This window comes from Aotus nancymaae, unplaced genomic scaffold (genome assembly GCF_030222135.1).
Source record: "Aotus nancymaae isolate 86718 unplaced genomic scaffold, 86718_ANA_hifiasm-v0.15.2.pri h1tg000012l, whole genome shotgun sequence".
NCBI classification, from domain to species: Eukaryota; Metazoa; Chordata; class Mammalia; order Primates; family Aotidae; genus Aotus; species Aotus nancymaae.
In genome coordinates, this window is record NW_026988423.1 from 27,424,836 (window position 1) to 27,443,258 (window position 18,423).

General features: G+C 41.1%; 1 protein-coding gene across 4 annotated transcripts in view; it reads left to right on the forward strand.

The window, feature by feature from the left end:
* Positions 1–1,498: 1,498 nt before the first annotated feature.
* Positions 1,499–18,423, forward strand: part of JHY (junctional cadherin complex regulator) — a 75,817-nt gene continuing 58,892 nt past the window's right edge. The window contains exons 1-3 of one of the 4 annotated variants that reach the window (XM_021671209.2): positions 1,678–1,710; positions 3,735–3,827; positions 4,512–4,933. In XM_021671209.2, coding sequence (XP_021526884.2) covers positions 4,596–4,933 — 338 coding nt within the window. In that variant the 5' untranslated portion in view covers positions 1,678–1,710; positions 3,735–3,827; positions 4,512–4,595. Of the gene's footprint in view, positions 1,711–1,856; positions 2,048–3,734; positions 3,828–4,511; positions 4,934–18,423 lie in introns of those variants that run through there. The other 3 variants (XM_064375505.1, XM_064375503.1, XM_064375504.1) reach the window with 3 other exon arrangements.

Here is an 18,423-nt window from a genome sequence, read left to right on the forward strand (position 1 = left end):
GCTGGTCTTCAAGTCCTGACCTCAGGTGATCCACCCACCTTGGCCTCCCGAAGTGCGGGGATTACAGGCATGAGCCACCGTGCCCCGATGGAGCATTCTTTTTCTTTTCTTTTCTTTTCTTTTTTGAGACAAGGTCTCACTCTCACCCAGGCTGGAGTGCAGTGGCATGATCTTGATTGACTGCAGCCTCAGCTTCCTGGGCTCTGGTGATCCTCCCACCTCAGCCTTCCAAGTACCTGGGACTACAGGCACGTGCCACCACACTCAACTAATTTTTAAAATTTTTTGTAGAGGCAAGGTTTTGCCATGTATCCCAGGCTGGTCTTGAATTCTTGGGCTCAAGCAATCCTCTGGCTCAGTTTCCCAAAATGCTGGAATTACAGGGTGAGCCACTGCACCTGGCCTCGAAGCAATCTGAAGACAGTTATTCAAATCTACTTGTTGTTTTAATGTGAACATAATTCCTAATGCTTCCTTTTTAAATTCTTTTTGAAACCTTTTTTGATAGTAAAATATTCCACCCATACATAAATGTTCAGCTAAATGAACTTTTACAAGATGAACGTCTGTATAACCACCATTAAGGTCAGGAAATACAATCTCAAAAGCATTGTTCTCCCTACCTGCCAGAACTCACCACAATGCTCATAACTTTATGGAAATCACTAAGTGGGTAGTGATTCCCATAAAATTGCTTTTTTGCTTTTTTTCATAGTTTCCTCCACTAAGTATGCTTAAGACACTTAGCCTGTCTTTAATTTATATACAAAAATCATACAGTATGTATTTTTTCTGGGTCTTCGTTGTTGTTCAAAATTGTATTTTTAGTATGCTTCCATATAGTCACACGTAGTTGTATTTCATTCATTCTCAATGCTGTGTAGTATGCCAGTATAGGAAATACCATAATCTAATTGACCATTCTATTGTTGACGGATAGTTCAGTTATTTCCAGTTTGTATGCACAGGACCACGCACTTCTTAGAGTAAATACCTAAAAGTGAAATTGCTGGATCCCCAGGTATACATATCCTGGCTAAGGTCAACCCATTTTCCAAAATGGTTGGTTGCATCGGTTCTCACTCCCGCCAGCAGAAGGTGAGGGTTCTTCGCCCTACATCTTCCCCAGCACCTGGACGCTGCCAAACGTTTCAACTTAGACCTTTTCGACTCAGCTTACAGTAAGTGTAGTATTATCCGTTGTGGTTTTAATTGGCCATCTTTTGATTATTAATGAATTAAGGCACCATTTCAATACACAGATATCGGCCATTTAGATTTCTCTGGTGTTTGTGAAATATCTTTCCATCTATCCATTCGTTAATAGGATTCCTTTTCTTCTTGATTTGTAGGAGTTCCTCGCGTATCCTAGCAGTTTTATTTGTGGCAAATAAAACCCCTGGGCGGCCTCTGCCCTCCGGCGCTGGGAAGTCCAGGCGGCGAGGCAGCCTCTCCGGGGGCGCCCGGGCTCCTCCCGCTCCACCCCGACGTCGTTATCACGGCCGTTTGCAGCTCCGGGCCGTTCGGGACGTGGGGTCCTTGGTGGGGTCCCGCCCCGCCCAAGCGGCGCAGGCGTCTGTGTTGCCCGCGGTCTCCAGGGCAGTGCCGGGGCGGGCGGGAGCCTGAGCGGCAGCGGCGGCGGCGACGGCGGTGGCGACGCGGGAGGATGCGGGGCCGCAGGGGTTGCGGCCGCCGAGGAGCGCCGGGCAGGTGACGGGCGGTGGCCTCACGGATCCGGGGTGGGCGGCGCGCCCGGGGAGGGAAACGCGAAGGGGTGACTGGGGTTGGGGAGGACAGGAAACAACCGGAGCAAGCTGGGGAGGAGCCGGTGCGAGAGTCTTCGGGACGAAGTGGGGAGCGACAAGGCGCCGAGGCTGCGCCAAGGGGCCGGGAGACCGCGAGCTCAGGATTCGGCGTCTGGGCTCCCAGAGCAGTCCTGTTCCCGGTCAGTCAGGACCGGTCCCAGGCACCAGGCCCACCGACCCGTCACTTCCGGGACCTCCAAACACCCCTTGTGGCGGATCGTGTCCCTCAGGAACAAGCAAAGGTAGATAACAAACCCAACGCCTCTACTGGGCAGCTTCCGGCCTGTTTCAAACCAGGGTTCCTTTTTCTTTACGATTCACCTTGGTGAGCCCAAGCAGGGTTCCTTTTCCCCTCCAGGAGAAAGCTTGTTTGTCCCATGCTAGTGGACTAGACTCGTTACAGGGATCCCTGGGGAGCTGGCCCCTTCTTAGTCCCTAGGTGCCATCTGATCTATCCCTGTCTTGTTTATTTAGGAGACCGGTCGCCTCTCTTGGTCAGAAATTTCAGTGGCACAACCCTTTTTTTTCACTGCACAGGAGGAGTGAGCCACATTCATTAAATTTAAATGCCCACTTTCTAACTTATTCAAGCTGTCAGCTGTTCCTTCTTCAACCTCATGTTTTCATAAGATCAGGCCTCCACAGAAAACCCCGCTTTTGTGGCATTTGGCTTTGCTTTTGCATACTTTAGCAAACTTCAGGAATCTGCTAACATCAACAAAATTATCTTCTATGGTTACTGTTTTATTATTTATTCATTCTAAGAAAGCTTCGTCTATTTCATTTAAGAAGAGAAGTTCAAGGGACTGAATTATTTTAAGAGTAATTCTAAGTTGCACTATAATGCTTAAGCTTGCTCTTCAAGATCTCAAATTCGGTGACCTTAGCTCTTGCACTAAAACTAGTGTTTGTACAAACTCTTTTAGTTAAAACATGCTAGTATTTGATAGATTTGCTGCTTTCTTGGCACATCCTAAAAAGCAACAATTGAAATAATCAGGCAGAATGTAATACGTATTTTAAAAATAAGAGACAAAATAATACAACAAACCCATCTGTAAAATTAGAGAATAATATGTTAGTTTACGAACAGGGCAGACTTCGAGTTAAATAGAAGACTCACTTCATGTGTATTTATATCTGAATGTCACCTGTTGCCTGTTGTTTGCTAAGGTGCTTTCCTCCAAGGAGTTGATGATGTTCCTTGGAAACATTAGCAACAAGGTCAACATTATAAGCAATCCTAGGAAGTCATAAGGTTGTGTCATTTAATTAAAGTTAGGATTTGCCAAAAGAACAAGAGCAAGCCATTAAGACAAATCTTACAGTAATTTCGAATGATAAAGATTTCTGTTACCTGACTCACAGAAAAAAAAAAGGGGGGGTGGTTATAAAGGCAGTGAGATAGAAGGTAGGCCAAAATAGAAATGCCAGGTAGAGATGAAAGGAAGCACAATCCAAAAGCATCGTGTCCTTTCAGTCCTACGTGAACTCAAAGCACCCTTTCAATAGGTCTTTATAATGACCCTTAGAGACAGTGAAGGTTCACTTGACTCATACTCATAAGTGAGTTGGAAGGGACTCCAGCTAACTCCCAGCTGTAATTCCGGCCAATCTCCCACCCACTCAGCTTTCCCCAGGATGGCATACCCTTCAGGAATGTAGACCTCCAGCCTCTGCTTTGAATTGCTCAGTGGTAGAATTCACAAGGCCACTAAATCTTTTGTTGAACAGTTTTATTTATTTTTTCTGATAGGGTCTTGCTCTGTTGCCCAGGCTGGAGTGCAGTGGCACAGTCTCAGCTCACTGCAGCCTCTGCCTGCCCAGCTCAAGTGATCCTCCCACTGCAGTCTCCCAAATAGCTGGGACTACAGGCCTATCCTACCATGCCCACTAATTTTTTGTTTTTTTTTTTTGTTTTTTTTGTAGAGATGGGATTTTGCCATGTTGCCCAGACTGGTCTTGAACTCCTGGACTTAAGCAATCTGCCCACCTTGGCCTCCCAAAGTGCTGGTATTACAGGTGTGATTGTTGAACAGTTTTAATCATTATTATGGGTTTTAAAAAATACTAGATGAGATTGATCTCCATTTATGGCCACCTAAATTATATGTTCCTATCTAGCCACAACCTGGGCATCAGAAAGTCTTTTCCAAATGATATTGCCAGCCAAAACAGGTCTAGGAAAAAAAACGGCTTTCCCATTTACAGTTCCAACTATGGAAAACCACATTCTTCTTTCTTCTCCCTTTACTTTTCAAAAGGAAGCCCCTGAACCTGTTTTAACCTGTTTTAACCTATAGTAGTATTTAACAAATACTACTGGGCATATTTATATTGTTGCTCTGGGCATTTGAAATAAGGCCATCAAAGTACTGTCCATAATTAATCATTTGTCTTAGTCCAGGCTTGTCTGCAACAAGCGCTTGGAAGCTAGAAATAGGAATCCGCTTCCAAGCAGCCATTTATTTCATCAATTAAACTGCATTAGATTACTCTGGCTGCTTATGAGCTCTACATCAGATGTGTTTCTGTAGAGAGAAAAACAATTGTTTTTCTAATAGACCTTTCTTATACACACAAAAGGTACGTACAAAAGCCTGCAGATAGTAGAACAAGGTTCTCTTACTGATTTAAATATTTGATTAACATTGACATTTATGAGATTTCAGTAGTCGCAGAGTAACAGAAATGTAATTTTTTTAGGTAATGCCTTTACAAACTACAACTTTCGATATCAGCCAGCTGCTCCTATCAAGAGTATCCCGTTAATTTTTTGCATTTTTCAAGATGAGTAAAAGTAAACTAATTCCCAAGCTCTCTATTCAATCTCCTGTCCGTCATACCAACTTAAATGCTCAGTCCACACACCCACCTTTTAAGAAAGAAGACTTACATCAGATTTCAAAAGACTCCTTGGAATCGGATTCAGAAAGCTCCACTCAAGAGATTATGTCCCAGCCTGAGTTTGATGATCAAATCCAGGATGATATGGAGCCCGACAGCTTAGACGAGGAAAGCCCTCGACGGGAAAGCCTGCATGAGGCGGAAGAGAAAGCAAGCAGAAAAGCAGCTCAGATGACTCAAGAGCAAAACCACCATAGCTGGGACAAGGGCGCCAATATCAGGTGAGGAATTGGCTTGTGTAAGATAATAATGGGCTATAAAATGTATTATTAAATAATTGCTGGTATCATTTCAAATGAGAGTAAGGGCAAGCTGCCCTAATGAGCGCCGTGCGATGTGTGTGAGACAGTTCTCTAAGCAGCCAAGGATAGCTGGGCACCATGTTTTTTCCATCTTCAGATTTTTTTAAATTACAAAGTGCAATGGGTATTAATAAGGGCATTTGCATTTTTCATACCATTTATCTCCTGTCCATATTCAAGTGTCTCTACACTAGGATCTCACCTGGGAAAAATTCCAGACGCCTGGTATAGAGAAGGATTTGGAGTCAGTTGGTCTTGATTTGGTCTAGGTGCTGCTGTTTAGTGTATAATTTGGAATCACTTAACTTTTTTTTTCACTTTTTGAAAAAATTTTATATAGTATTAAATATTTATAATAGAGATGGGGTCTCACTATGTTGGCCAGGTTGGTCTTGAACTCCTAGCCTCAAGCAGTCCTCCCACTTCAGCCTCCCAAAGTGCTAGGATTACAGGCATAAGCCACCATGCCTGACCCACTTAATTCTTTTTTTGGCTCACTTTTTCTCATCTGTCAAATAATGTGACCTGCCTATCTAACAGGATTGCTATGAATGTCAATAAAGTACAAATAATTGGGGGTAGAATCTTACCTGGCCCATTCAGAGCTAGTAGAGGTCTACCTCCCAGGGCTTTTAAGATCATATAAAGATTTGATCTAATAACCAGAATTTATGAGATTTGACTTTGTGCTATGAGCTACCAAAAAATGTAAGGGAATATAAAATGATGTGGTGATATCACTTTGTTACAATTGAGGCACTAATGATATGAGAGAGTACAGAAGAAGGCAAGAGGAAGTTTTCGTGTGATGGTGAAGTACATGGCGTCTGAAGCAGACCATCTGGGTTCAAATAGTGGCTCTGCCACTTACTAGCTGTATTACCTTAGCCAAGTCCAATTAATGTTTCTGTGCCTCAGTTTCTTCATCAGTAAAAATGGGATAATAACAATAGTTAACCAGTTATCATGAGGCTAAAATAAATATATATAAAGTGTCTAGAATAGTGACTGGCTCCTTATAAATTATATTGTGTTAGATTTTTTTTTGGTGGGGGGGTGACGGAGTCTTGCTCTGTCACCAGGCTGGAGTGCAATGGCTCGATCTTGGCTCACTGCAACCTCCGCCTCCCGGGTTCAAGTGATTCTCCTGCCTCAGCCTCCCGAGTAGCTGAGACTACAGGCGAGTGCCACCATGCCCAACTAATTTTTGCATTTTTAGTAGAGATGGGGTATCACCATGTTGGCCAGGATGGTCTCAATCTCTTGACCTTGTGATCCGTCTACCTCGGCCTCCCAAAGTGCTGGAATTACAAGAGTAAGCCACTGTACCTGGCTGATTTTTTCTTTTAATTCGGGCTGAAATATATTAAAAGTTTATTGAAAGGCCTAGAACTTAGGCAGAGTCTTGAAAATAAGCTAAGATCTGGATAATAGAACAGAATGGGAGTGACATGTTTCTGGCACATTAGGGAGCCCAGCTGGACTGCAGAGGATTTGTTTTGAGTGTAGGGAAAGTAGACTGAGTATGGATCTGATTATAGGGGCCTTAAAAATGTGCTTATAGTGGCCGGGCACGGTGGCTCAAGCCTGTAATCCCAGCATTTTGGGAGGCCGAGGCGGGTGGATCACGAGGTCAAGAGATCGAGACCATCCTGGTCAATATGGTGAAACCCTGTCTCTACTAATACAAAAAATTAGCTGGGCATGGTGGCGCGTGCCTGTAATCCCAGCTACTCAGGAGGCTGAGGCAGGAGAATTGCCTGAACCCAGGAGGCGGAGGTTGCGGTGAGCCGAGATCGCGCCATTGCACTCCAGCCTGGGTAACAAGAGCGAAACTCCGTCTCAAAAAAAAAAAAAAAAAAAAAAAATGTGCTTATAGTATTGGAAGATGAATTTTCAGGTCATGAAGTGTAACCATCCTACCACAGATGAGGATATTGGGTCTTACAGAATGCAAATGACTTGTCCTCTAGATACAGTCACTGCCAGGGATCGTGTGGGAGACAGAAGTAGAGCCCAGTCCTGAGTCTTTTCTTTCTTTCTTATCTTTCTTTTTCTGCCTTCCTTTCGTCTTCTCCTCCCTTTTTTACACTGGGGATATCTAGTTGAATCAGTCTCATACATGTTTTTTAGTGATATGTCACAGTAAAAGTGATAAGAGCTGTCACCAAGGTGCTGGAGGCAGAAGAGGCATGCGGGACAGCTTCAGAGAGACAGACACCCTTGATTGGACTGAGTTGGGAAAGCCAGGCAGAGAGAATACAGGTTCTTGGGGAGGGCGGTGAGATGCAGCAGTGTTTAAGGAAGATTATTCTGCAAGTTGGTGCATTTTGAATAAGAGAGTAAACACACAATGGGCAAAGAGACTACTGGATGGATATGACAGTAATAACAGTGATATCACTTTTTTAAAGCCTATCTTAGTTTCACTCAATTCTCCGTCGCAATCCGGTAGGGAAGATGCTGCTTTTCCTATTTCACAGATAAGGAAAATGAGGCTAGCAGAGATGAAGAAACTTGTCTAAGGTTATAGTGCTTGGAGGATGTCCTTGTCTTGTTACTGATGCTGTTTTTTAAAAAATCATGTAAAAATTCTAACCTATAGAAAATTACAGAGAAAAATACAGTATGACCCTTATTGCCATATTTGTTTCAGACATATTTTTAAATTCATACTTTATTACAGATAAAGTTTCCTTGTACCCCTTTCTGAAACTCATTCCCCTTCCTTCCCCCTCAGAGGTAATCAATACATACTCTTACATGAATGTGCATCCTTCTCACCAATCTTCCATTCATTTATTTCATAGGTAATCTAGAATTAGTAGATAAATATATATCTATTTATGGATGGATGATGCCCTTTTTATTCAGTCAACATTATGTTTTTGGCATTTTACAATTATGCTTTTGAACTAAGACATGGTCTTGGTTAAATATTGATGAATATTTAGGGTTTTTCCAGTTTTCGTTATTTCAGACAGTGCTCTGTGCACGTCCTCGTATGCTTCCTTGGGTATGCAGGCAGGAGTTTCCTTAGGGTATAAGTTCCCAGGAGTGGAATTGCTGGTTCATGGGAGAATGAACATCTTCAACTTAACCCATAAGTGCCTGCAAGTTACTAGTCCTCAGAATTACTCAGTCTTTTTAACCTTTGCCATTCTGATGGGTTATAAAATCCTGTCTTATTATAGATTTAAATTACTTTTGTCTGATTACTTGTGAGCCTGAGAATCTTTTTACATGTTTTTAACCAAATGAGATAAATTTAGACATCCTCTTTGGCAACTGGTTGTTTTCATTTAACAGAATACCTATGTGAATCTTGAGTATCTTTCTATAGAGTTGGCCTTCTGTATCATGGCTTTCGCATCTGTGGATTCAATCAACCACAGATCAGAAATATTTGGGGAATAAATGAATGGTTGAATCTGTACTAAACATGTACAGAGACTATTTTTCCTGTCTTTATTCCCTAATAATATAGTAAAACAACTATTTACAGGCTGGGCGAGGTGGCTCACGCCTGTAATCCTAGCACTTTGGGAGGCTGAGGCGGGTGGATCACGAGGTCAGGAGTTCAAGACCAGCCTGGCCAAGATGGTGAAACTTCGTCTCTACTAAAAATACAAAAATTAGCCAGGCGAGGTGGCAGGCACCTGTAATCCCAGCTACTCGGGAGGCTGAGGCGGTGGAATCCCTTGAGGGAGGTGGAGGTTGCAGTGAGCTGGAGATCGTACCACTGCACTCTAGCCTGGGTGACAGAACAAGACTCCATCTAAAAAAAAAACAAACAAAAACCCCAACTATTTGCATAGCATTTACATTGTATTAGGTATTATAAATATTCTAGAGATAATTTAAAATATATAGGAGGACATGCATAGGCTATATGCAAATATTACCCCAATTTATAAAAGGGACTTGCCCATCCCTGGATTTTGGTATTGGCAGGGAATCCTGGAACCACTCCCTCACAGATAACTAAGTGATGATTATATTTATATGTTCATAGTACATATTGTATATGGTACATAGTATTCTAGTATCTGGAGGTACCATGATAAATTTATTCAGTCACCCAAGGGTGGACTTTGGGATGTTCCCAGTTTGTTTGTTTGGAGACAGAGTCTTGCTCTGTCGTCCAGGCTAGAGTGAAGTGGCACTATCTTGGCTCACTGTAACCTCCGCCTCCTGGGTTAAAATTATTCTCATGCCTCAGCCTCCCGAGTAGCTGGGATTACAGGTATGTGCCACAGCCCTCGGCTAATTTTTTCTTCTTTTAGTAGAGATGGGGTCTTACCACGTTGCCCAGTCTGGTCTTGAACTCCTGAGCTCAGGCAGTCTGTGCACCTTGGCCTCCTAAAGTGCTAGGATTACAGGCTCCCAGTGTTGTTGTTGTTTTTTTTTTTTCTTTAATAGCAAAACTTTGACTGAAATTATATATATATAAATAAAAGAATTGACAGGGTTTGGTGACAGATTAGATATGGGGATTGAAGGAACAAGAGAAGCCAAAGATGAAGGGTCCCTTTAACAATAGCTGGCATTTATAGAATGCTTTTCATGAGCCAGTTTCTGTGCTAAACATTTGACGTGTATTATCTCATTTAATCTTTATTGCAGTCTGGTAGATACTGTAATGATCCCATTTTGAAGGTTGCAAATGAAACTTTAAAAGTTTATATTATGCCCATTTATTGCATCTAATGAGTGGTAGAGCAGAAAACTCAGGCAGTCTGACTCCACGGCTCCAAACCCTGTTTTTATCCTGGCTCTTAAGAGATTTATAATCTCCTAGGTAATAAATGGGAGTAGTTTTAGTTAGAGAAATGGGGCCACTGAAAAGGAAAAAATCTTTTGCAATGGATAGGTATTTTTGTCTGTACTTTTAAGATGAAGAAACCAAGGTAAGGATCCATTAAGTGACCTCGTTTCCCGTTGTCGAGTTGTTTTCTCCTTTTGTCCAGTGCTCAGGGACCTGCTTTAACCCTTTTTCTTACCAAAGACAGTTTAAATACCATCTAATATATTTCAAAATAAAGAATAATGCTTACAAAAATCAAAATTATGGTTAGATTCTTGTTTTTCTGATTCAGAGATCCTCAAATAATGCTTTTTTCTTCAGATTGATTTGCCTGGAAAATTTTTAACAGTGAACTATAAACCCTAGGGTCAGAATAGGTTATAGCCCTAGACATTGTTTGGCCATATAGTGCTTCATATACTGAACATTAGGATGACCAGTTCTCAAGTAAAAAGGAAAACAGAACTGAAGCATTTAGACAAATAATGCCTCAAAAATATTATTCAGGTGAGTGTTTCATTATTGGTCCCTTTCCCTGCCTCATGTTAGTCTTGGAAGCCTCTCCTAAGAATACTCTTGCTTGGATCTGAGTAGTTTATGAGCCATGAAATAGACAAGTAAATTGATCTCAGACTCTCAATATGAAATTAAAGTAGGCTTTTATTTCTGTAAAGTTGATGGCATTCTGGGAATTGTAGTTCAAAAAAAAATACTCAAAGCTTTCCTTAAAACCAAGGAAAATTTCTTTCTTCTTGCTTTTATGATCAATAATTTAAAAAGCTGCCTGACAAATCACTTGAGTCCTACACTTGTGTTTTTGATGTTACTAGAACCTCCTCAAAGCAATTATTCCCTTGTATCTGACCAAAGTCAAGCCATAGTTCAATGTATATGGATGAGAGAAAACCTTTTACTTAATGGAATTTGGAGCAGCATTGACTGTAGTAAGTAAATGAAGAGTAGAGAGGGGATCTTCACGTGATAATCCTTAAACCCCACTCCAGAACTGGCCTTATGACACTCGGCACTCATGAAGAAAGAGATCTGTGTAATTCCTAGAGCATTAGAAATAACCTCTTCAGTCCTGGGGACTTCTGAAACCTTGTATATTAAAAAAAAAAAATTCGGAGAGCAGCCATACACTACTTTATATGTGTGCTTAATAAGATCTTGTTAACAGGAATATTCACTTAATTAGCTACCATTTGTAAAACTTTTTGCTTTATATATACAGTCTCATTTATCCTTACAAGAGCCCCTTGGATAGGCACTATTAACCCTATTTTGCAGATAAGGATCTGAGAGCTGTATAGGTATATGTAGTTACTAGATAGTAGAGCCAGAAATCAAATTGACCTCTCTCCAAATGCCAAAGCCTGAGCCACTAATTACAAGTATCTAGCTAGGTAATCAAGGATTGAGCTGATAAAAGATTCTATTTCACTCTCTAGTAAAAATTAAAACTATGACAATTTCAATATAGATTAAACTGAATCCAGAGTAAATATGCATGTAAAATGATAAAGTTTAGGAAAGTAATAAACATTTTTAGAGGATACTGTGTCCTCAGAGTAGATAGACATGAATTTATGTTTTCCTTTGGGCCGGGAGGTCATGGTATCCATTATTCTTCAGCACTTGTCCTGGGAAACAAATGTTTTTATGCAGTGAGGTCTCCAGTGCTTTCCTCTCTGATCACCTCAAACCATAGCCTCCACAAAAGGGCACATATTCTGTCTAAGAAACCACCTTGCATTAGAAATTAATAGGAGAGAGATAGGCACATGAGGAATTACTAGTTAAATTGAGCATTCAGAATTGTCTGAAAGTAAAAAAAAGGGACTCATAATAATCTGTATTTTGGTCTCGAACGGTGGCTCACGCCTGTAATTCCAGCACTTTGGGAGGCCAAGGTGGATGGATCACCTGAGGTTAGGAGTTTGACACCAACCTGACCAATATGGTGAACCCCTGTCTCTAAATACTAAAAATAAAAAAATTAGCTGGGTGTGGTGGCATGCGCCTGTAGTCCCAGCTACTTAGGAGGCTGAGGCAGGAGAATTGCTTGAACCGGGGAGGCGGAAGTTGCAGTGAGCCAGGATCGCACCACTGCACTCCAGCCTGGGTGACAGAGCAAGACTCCGTCTCAAACAAACAAAAAAAAATCTGCATTTTAATTGTTGCATATAATTGTTTCTCTCAGATGCTTTTATGTGTGTTGGTTCTGATTAATAATACAAAAGTCAGGTGAAGTATTGAATGATGACTTCTAGGGTTTGAAGAGTGGCACTGGATAACCCAAACAGACCACAGGTAGAGAAAGACTTAGGGAAGACCAAAACTCAGGATTTTCATTTCCCCCAAATTTCCCAGGCTGTTTGTAGAATGCATCGGAAATATTTAAGCTGAGACTAGACTACTGTCTCTCCGTAGGTGGTGTAGAGAATTTTTTCATACTGGTTAGGAGATTAAAGAAGACATTTGAAGTTAGGCCTAATATGCTAGGGCGATTGAGAACATTCTAGAAGCTCTCAGGAGTCAACTTTCATTCCCATTGGTTTCTAACAACATTCATCCACGTTGTGTTCTGTTGTCTTTTGTTAGATTTTCAATTTAAGTCCAGTGTTTTGTCAACCTTTTCCAATACATTACACTACCTGCCATGTTCTAGAGGTTTCCATGCAGTATTCTGGGAGTAGCTACTAGCATTTATTTATTTATTTCTGATCACATGGGAATAGTTATATCAGAGGAGTGACTTTTTATTGCAGATATTAGTCATTTCTCTTTTCTGTTCATTCATTTACTGACAAACTATGCTTTAGTTACACCGCAGCACACTCCTCAGAGCAGGCATGGTGCCATTGTAACAGATGAGCAGTCATAGAGGGAAGTAAAGGGTGTGCATGGGCATGAATTGTAGCTATTAAAGGCCGAGCCCCTGCCAGAAATGCTAAAGCCATAGTGACTCCTGGACTTGTTGCCTCCAGAGACAACCACTAGGTCCTTTCTAGGTTATTTCAAAACTGAGATGCATTATTGTATTAAAGTAAGTACCTACATAGTGAGTTCAAAACCTCATAAAGTATGATTTAAATTTAAATCACTGACAACGCTGTGAGTTTATCAAGAGGATCAAGAAGACTGTAATAAAATTACTAAAGGGATGCTTTAATTCATGACCTTTGCCTCTTTATTTATTTCTCCTCCCTGACAAGTTTGAAAATATGTAAAACTTTGATTAATATAACTTTTAAATATATGGAATTAAAAATAAATGATTTTCCCAACACCTCCATTTATTGCTAGGTTTTGGCTGATAGGCCCAATCCAACTAATAAAATAATGGATTATTAGACCTTTTAGGGCTCTTAAAAGTCAGCCCATTCCCTTTATTTATTGTACAGAGGAGGAACCTAAGACCTAGAGTGGTGGAAAGACTTGCCCAAGTTCACATGGCTGGCTAGTGGCAAACCTTGGACTAGAACCCAGGTGTCAAGACCACTCCATTGCCTTCTTATGATATCACAGCTGCCTTGCAATTTTAATGCTGCTAAATCTGGCATTTAAAATATAAGAAACTTGGCCGGGTGTGGTGGCTCACGCTCGTAATCCCAGCACTTTGGGAGGCCGAGGTGGGCAGATCATTTGAGGTCAGGAGTTCGAGACCAGCCTGGCCAACATGGTGAAACCCCATCTCCACTAAAAATACAAAAATTGGCCGGGCGCGGTGGCTCAAGCCTGTAATCCCAGCACTTTGGGAGGCCGAGGCGGGTGGATCACGAGGTCAAGAGATCGAGACCATCCTGGTCAACATGGTGAAACCCCGTCTCTAGTAACACAAAAAATTAGCTGGGCATGGTGGCGCGTGCCTGTAATCCCAGCTACTCAGGAGGCTGAGGCAGGAGAATTGCCTGAACCCAGGAGGCGGAGGTTGCGGTGAGCCGAGATCGCGCCATTGCACTCCAGCCTGGGTAACGAGCGAAACTCCGTCTCAAAAAAAAAAAAACAAAAAAAAAAAAAAAAAAAACAAAAATTAGCTGGGCCTGTAATCCCAGCTACTCGGGAGACTGAGGCACAGGAATCGCTTGAATCCAGAAGGCAGAAGTTGCAGTAATCGGAGGTCGTGCCATTGCACTCCAGCCTGGGGGCAAAGTGAGACTCTGTCTCAAAAATAAAAAAGAAAAAGAAGAAGAAACTCTACCTAAAGAAAGTATAAGCACCCGCACATTTTATAAATCTAGGTCTCTGTCTCTTAGCTATTATTTTGGAGAATGAAAAACAACACTCAAGCCTTCCATGGAAAATGTCTGGCATTAGCATTGTAAGCTTTCATTGAATGAGACGAATTATGTTTCTAAATACTGTGTCATGCAGCATTTCCCTTGTGAAGGTGCAGCCTTGGTTTCACATGACATAATCTTAATAGAAGTGAAGTACTAGAATTTTGCATTGCAATTACAACATGCCTTCTTTAGATAATTTATTTTGATTTAACTCACAGATTGTTCTTGAATCAAGACTGGTGCTATTAAGAACCCAGGAGAAATATCTGGTATTTTGCAGTCACAAATCTGTTATCAAAGAGAAAAAAAAGGACTTGGGTTGGAATTATCCAAATTATGTATTTTTATACATAAAATTCACTAAATAACAATCTAGCTCCTTTAGTGTGATTCTGTAGGCAGTCTTTGACCTTCATTTCATTAAACCATCTTTTTTTCTATTAAAATGCTTAAATTTTTAGCAAAATAAATGCCTGCATTAAATAAAATTTTCTGAATTGTAAATCACCTTCACAAAGCATTTCAGTATATTTGTGGAACCATTTTATTTCATATTTACAAAAGTGAATTTTTAATCTTTCAGATTTATTTCATTTTATTTACTTAAAAGCTCTTGATAAGAAGATTAAGGTGAGCACAGAATTCAGAAATCCTTGGAAACAGTGATCAGTTTTATAGTCCCTTAAAGAAGCATTAAAAACTTTACACTTAAACAAAAATTGAATTTCCTGTTCATATGCATAAAAGATTTAATGGCATATAAATTGGGAATAATTATTCTGTTTAAAAGGATTAAATTAAACCTAAATCAATAATAACATGTGCAGTTTCAATTTAACTGCCTACTTAAAATGAAGTGACAAATAAATAACAGCTAAATGATTAATAGCAATGCTTTTATTCACCTCCTCAACAGGCAAAATGGCCAGTTACTGAATATTTTATTGTGAGTGCAAAGGATGTTAATTGTACTAGAAACATGCTCTAATTTTAGTAATTTTTTGATTGAATACAATATTGAATATGAGGCTCTTCATTAAATGGAGATTTTATTTTATTTTGTTTGAAGTTATCACAGTAAGTACTCAAATATGGTCCATTAAAGCCAGCAAATATCATGGCATATGCATGTGAAACCGTCCCCCACTCCCTTCCTCTCTGCCTTCGTTTCTAACCTAGGCATCTGAAGAGGAGACCCTGCATCTGTTGTCTGAACAGTAACAAAAGAGTTGTGTACTCATTTTCTGTGTAACCTTTCTATCAAATGGGGAGGAAAAGAGGTGCATGTTTTGTGTGCAGATGATTACTGATGAAAAGGCACTTCACACTCATTTTGTCCCAGTGTGTTGACCTGGACCATGAAACACAATGGGGCTTCCAAGCACACAAGCTCAGTAAAATGGGGTTCTTCAGTATCATGTTCTATTTTGACCATTAGATTTGTTTTTGTGAAGTATTACAGCTTTCCAGGCTCATGATTTTGCAAAGCATAACCTCCTATTTGTCTCAACATATGGTTTCCATCCAGAAAGGGGAGAAAGAGGATGTTTTAAGATAGTCATTTCAGGTGTAAATGGTGCGACATAATTAAAACTCTTATAAGAGCCACATCTTCAGGCTCTACCCTTATATATTCTTATACATTCTTAGAGTTTCTCTGATTCAAAAACATTTTTCTCAGCCAGAGCAACTCATTTCCTCTGGTATGTTTCTAAACCCTTTGTATTTTCTAGGTTCCACTTAAAACATCAGTCTTCTGTGCTGGGTGATACTGCTTCTATAGCCTTTTTTTTTTTTTTTTTTTTTTTTTGGGACAGGGTCTTGCTCTGTGGCCAGGCCAGAGTGCAGTGGCACAATCTTGGCTCACTGCAGTCTCTAACTCCTGGATGCAAGTGATTCTCCTCCCTCAGCCTCCTAAGTAGCTGGGATTACAGGCGCGTGCCACCATGCCCAGATAATTTTTTTATTTTTAGTAGAGACAGGGTTTCACGATGTTGGCCAGGCTGGTCTTGATCTCCTGACCTCGTGATCCGCCTGCCTCAGCCTCCCAAAGTATTGGGATTATAGGTGCGAGCCACTGCGTGGGGCCTACAGCCATTTAAGAATGGAAATTTGCTGCGGCTAGAAATTACAGCTTTTTCAGAAGGTCTAAAATAATTTAATTATCCCAGTTTTACCTTATTTGTCATCTTTAGCAATTGTTAAAATGTTTCATCTTGTGAAAGTACTGACCTTTCTTATTGCCATTTCCAAATTGTGGTTTGGCCATTCTCCACTGTGATTAAAAACTGGATTTTTAAAGATGGATGTTAATTCTTTCAGGCCACTAGGGTACCACTTAGTGTTTCACAAGACAACTTTGTGCCCTGGAAATAAGCCCTGGGGAGAGAAGAATCCCTTGAGATCCATCACCAGAAGTATAATACATAACAACGGTGTTAAGTCATGGGGACTGAGTGTGACGCACAGCAAGCAAGGCTAGTGCTGGAGCTCTCTGATATGCGTTTCCACAGCTGGTCCTCATGGAACCCTTACTCTGTGCCAAGGACGTAGTTCTATGCATTTAGATGTATTAATTCTTATAATCCTCTCAATAACACTCTGAGGTAGGTACTATTATTATTTTTTAGTTATTTTATTTTTATCGAGACAGAGTCTCACTGTGTTGCCCAAGCTGGAGTGCAGTGGCATAGTCATGGCTCACTGCAGGTTTCACCTCTGGGGCTAAGCCATCCTCCTGCCTCAGCCTCCCGAGTAGCTGGGACTACAGGCCCATGCCACACTACCTGGCTGTTGGTTTTGTTTTGTTTTTTTGTAGAGATGGGGTCTCTCTGTGTTGCTCAGGCTGGTCTCAAACTCATGGCCTCAAGTGATCCTTTTGCCTGGACCTCTCAAAATTCCGGGACTATAGCCGTGAGCCACCACACCTGGCCAGCACTATTATTATCCCCGTTTTATTGATGAGGAAACTGAGCCACAGAAGTTAAATAGCTTGCCCACATTCACATACTCTGGTGGCACCAGGAATTGAATGCAGGTAGTTTAGGACCCTTGTTCTTAGACGCTCTTCTGTACCATTTCTGAGAACCAAAATAATCCATATTATCATACAGAGAAACAAAGTACCACAATATTACGTATGGCGGAAGGAGGGCTATAGTCACGACTGTAGAAACTATGCCCTTATCAGCTGATGCTGGTTAAATACCATGACCAGTATGAGTGCACCAGTTTTCTTAGCATAACTGCAGAGATGAAAACCAGGAAATCTATTTCCTTAAACTGAAGACTACATAATTTTTAAAAATAGTGGGCATTACTCAGTTATTGATTCTTTCATGAGTCTATCACAGAATCATAGAACAATGGAGTTGGAATGGACTTTGAGATATCATCTAACAATTGAATGTGGAAATAAGAGGCAGACATATTTTTGTGATAAGTCACATCTTCCTGTGTTAAATACCCATAACATCCTGTATTTCTTTACACCTGTAGTTCATTAGTTGATTACTGACTTACAGTGTATAAAGCCCGTCCTCCTCACTGAAGAGTAAGACCCAGCAGCCTGCTTCTGTTTTCCTTGCTGCTGTATTTTCTGTGCCTAAGATTCTGCCTCTACGTGGGAGGTGCTCCATGCATATCTATTGGCTGGCCAGCTGACCCATCTATTCATTGATTCACATGAGGCAGACACTGTAACACACTTGCTTCACTGTCACCTATGGGAATAGCTGCAGGATACAATGCAACATGATGTGCAGGAGCCCAATCCAGAGCAGACTGCCAGGCTCTTTGACCTTGAGAATGTACATAACCCTCTAAGCCCCAGTTTCACCATCTGTTTAATGGGGGTAATTATAGTACTTCCCTCAACATTGTTCCAAGGAAAAAAACCTGAAGACTCAGAACAAACATTCCCTAGATCATCAAACGTAACGTGCTCTTTCCACATCCCACTCCTGAGTGAGTGGCAGAACAGTGATCCCCAGTGTTGTCACCTGTGAAATGTGGCCAGCCCTGCTCTAAACAGTACAAAGTAGAGGACTAAGCTTTGTCCTTCTAAGCTTTCCAAAAAGGACTTCATAGCCTCTGTAGATAATCCCTTTCAGAAACTTCTCAGTTTGGCTGTCCAAATGTATTTATGTCTTACTAAAATCTTTGCTTTCTAATTAACTCTCCGGTTAGTTTTGTTAAGCCCAAGCAGCTTCAGGAGTTTGCAGCATCCCTGGAGATCTGACCTTTGCTTACCCTTGAGCTGTGCTCCTCGACCTGCCCTCCTCTCGCCCTGCATTTTGTCCACACAGAATTTGTTC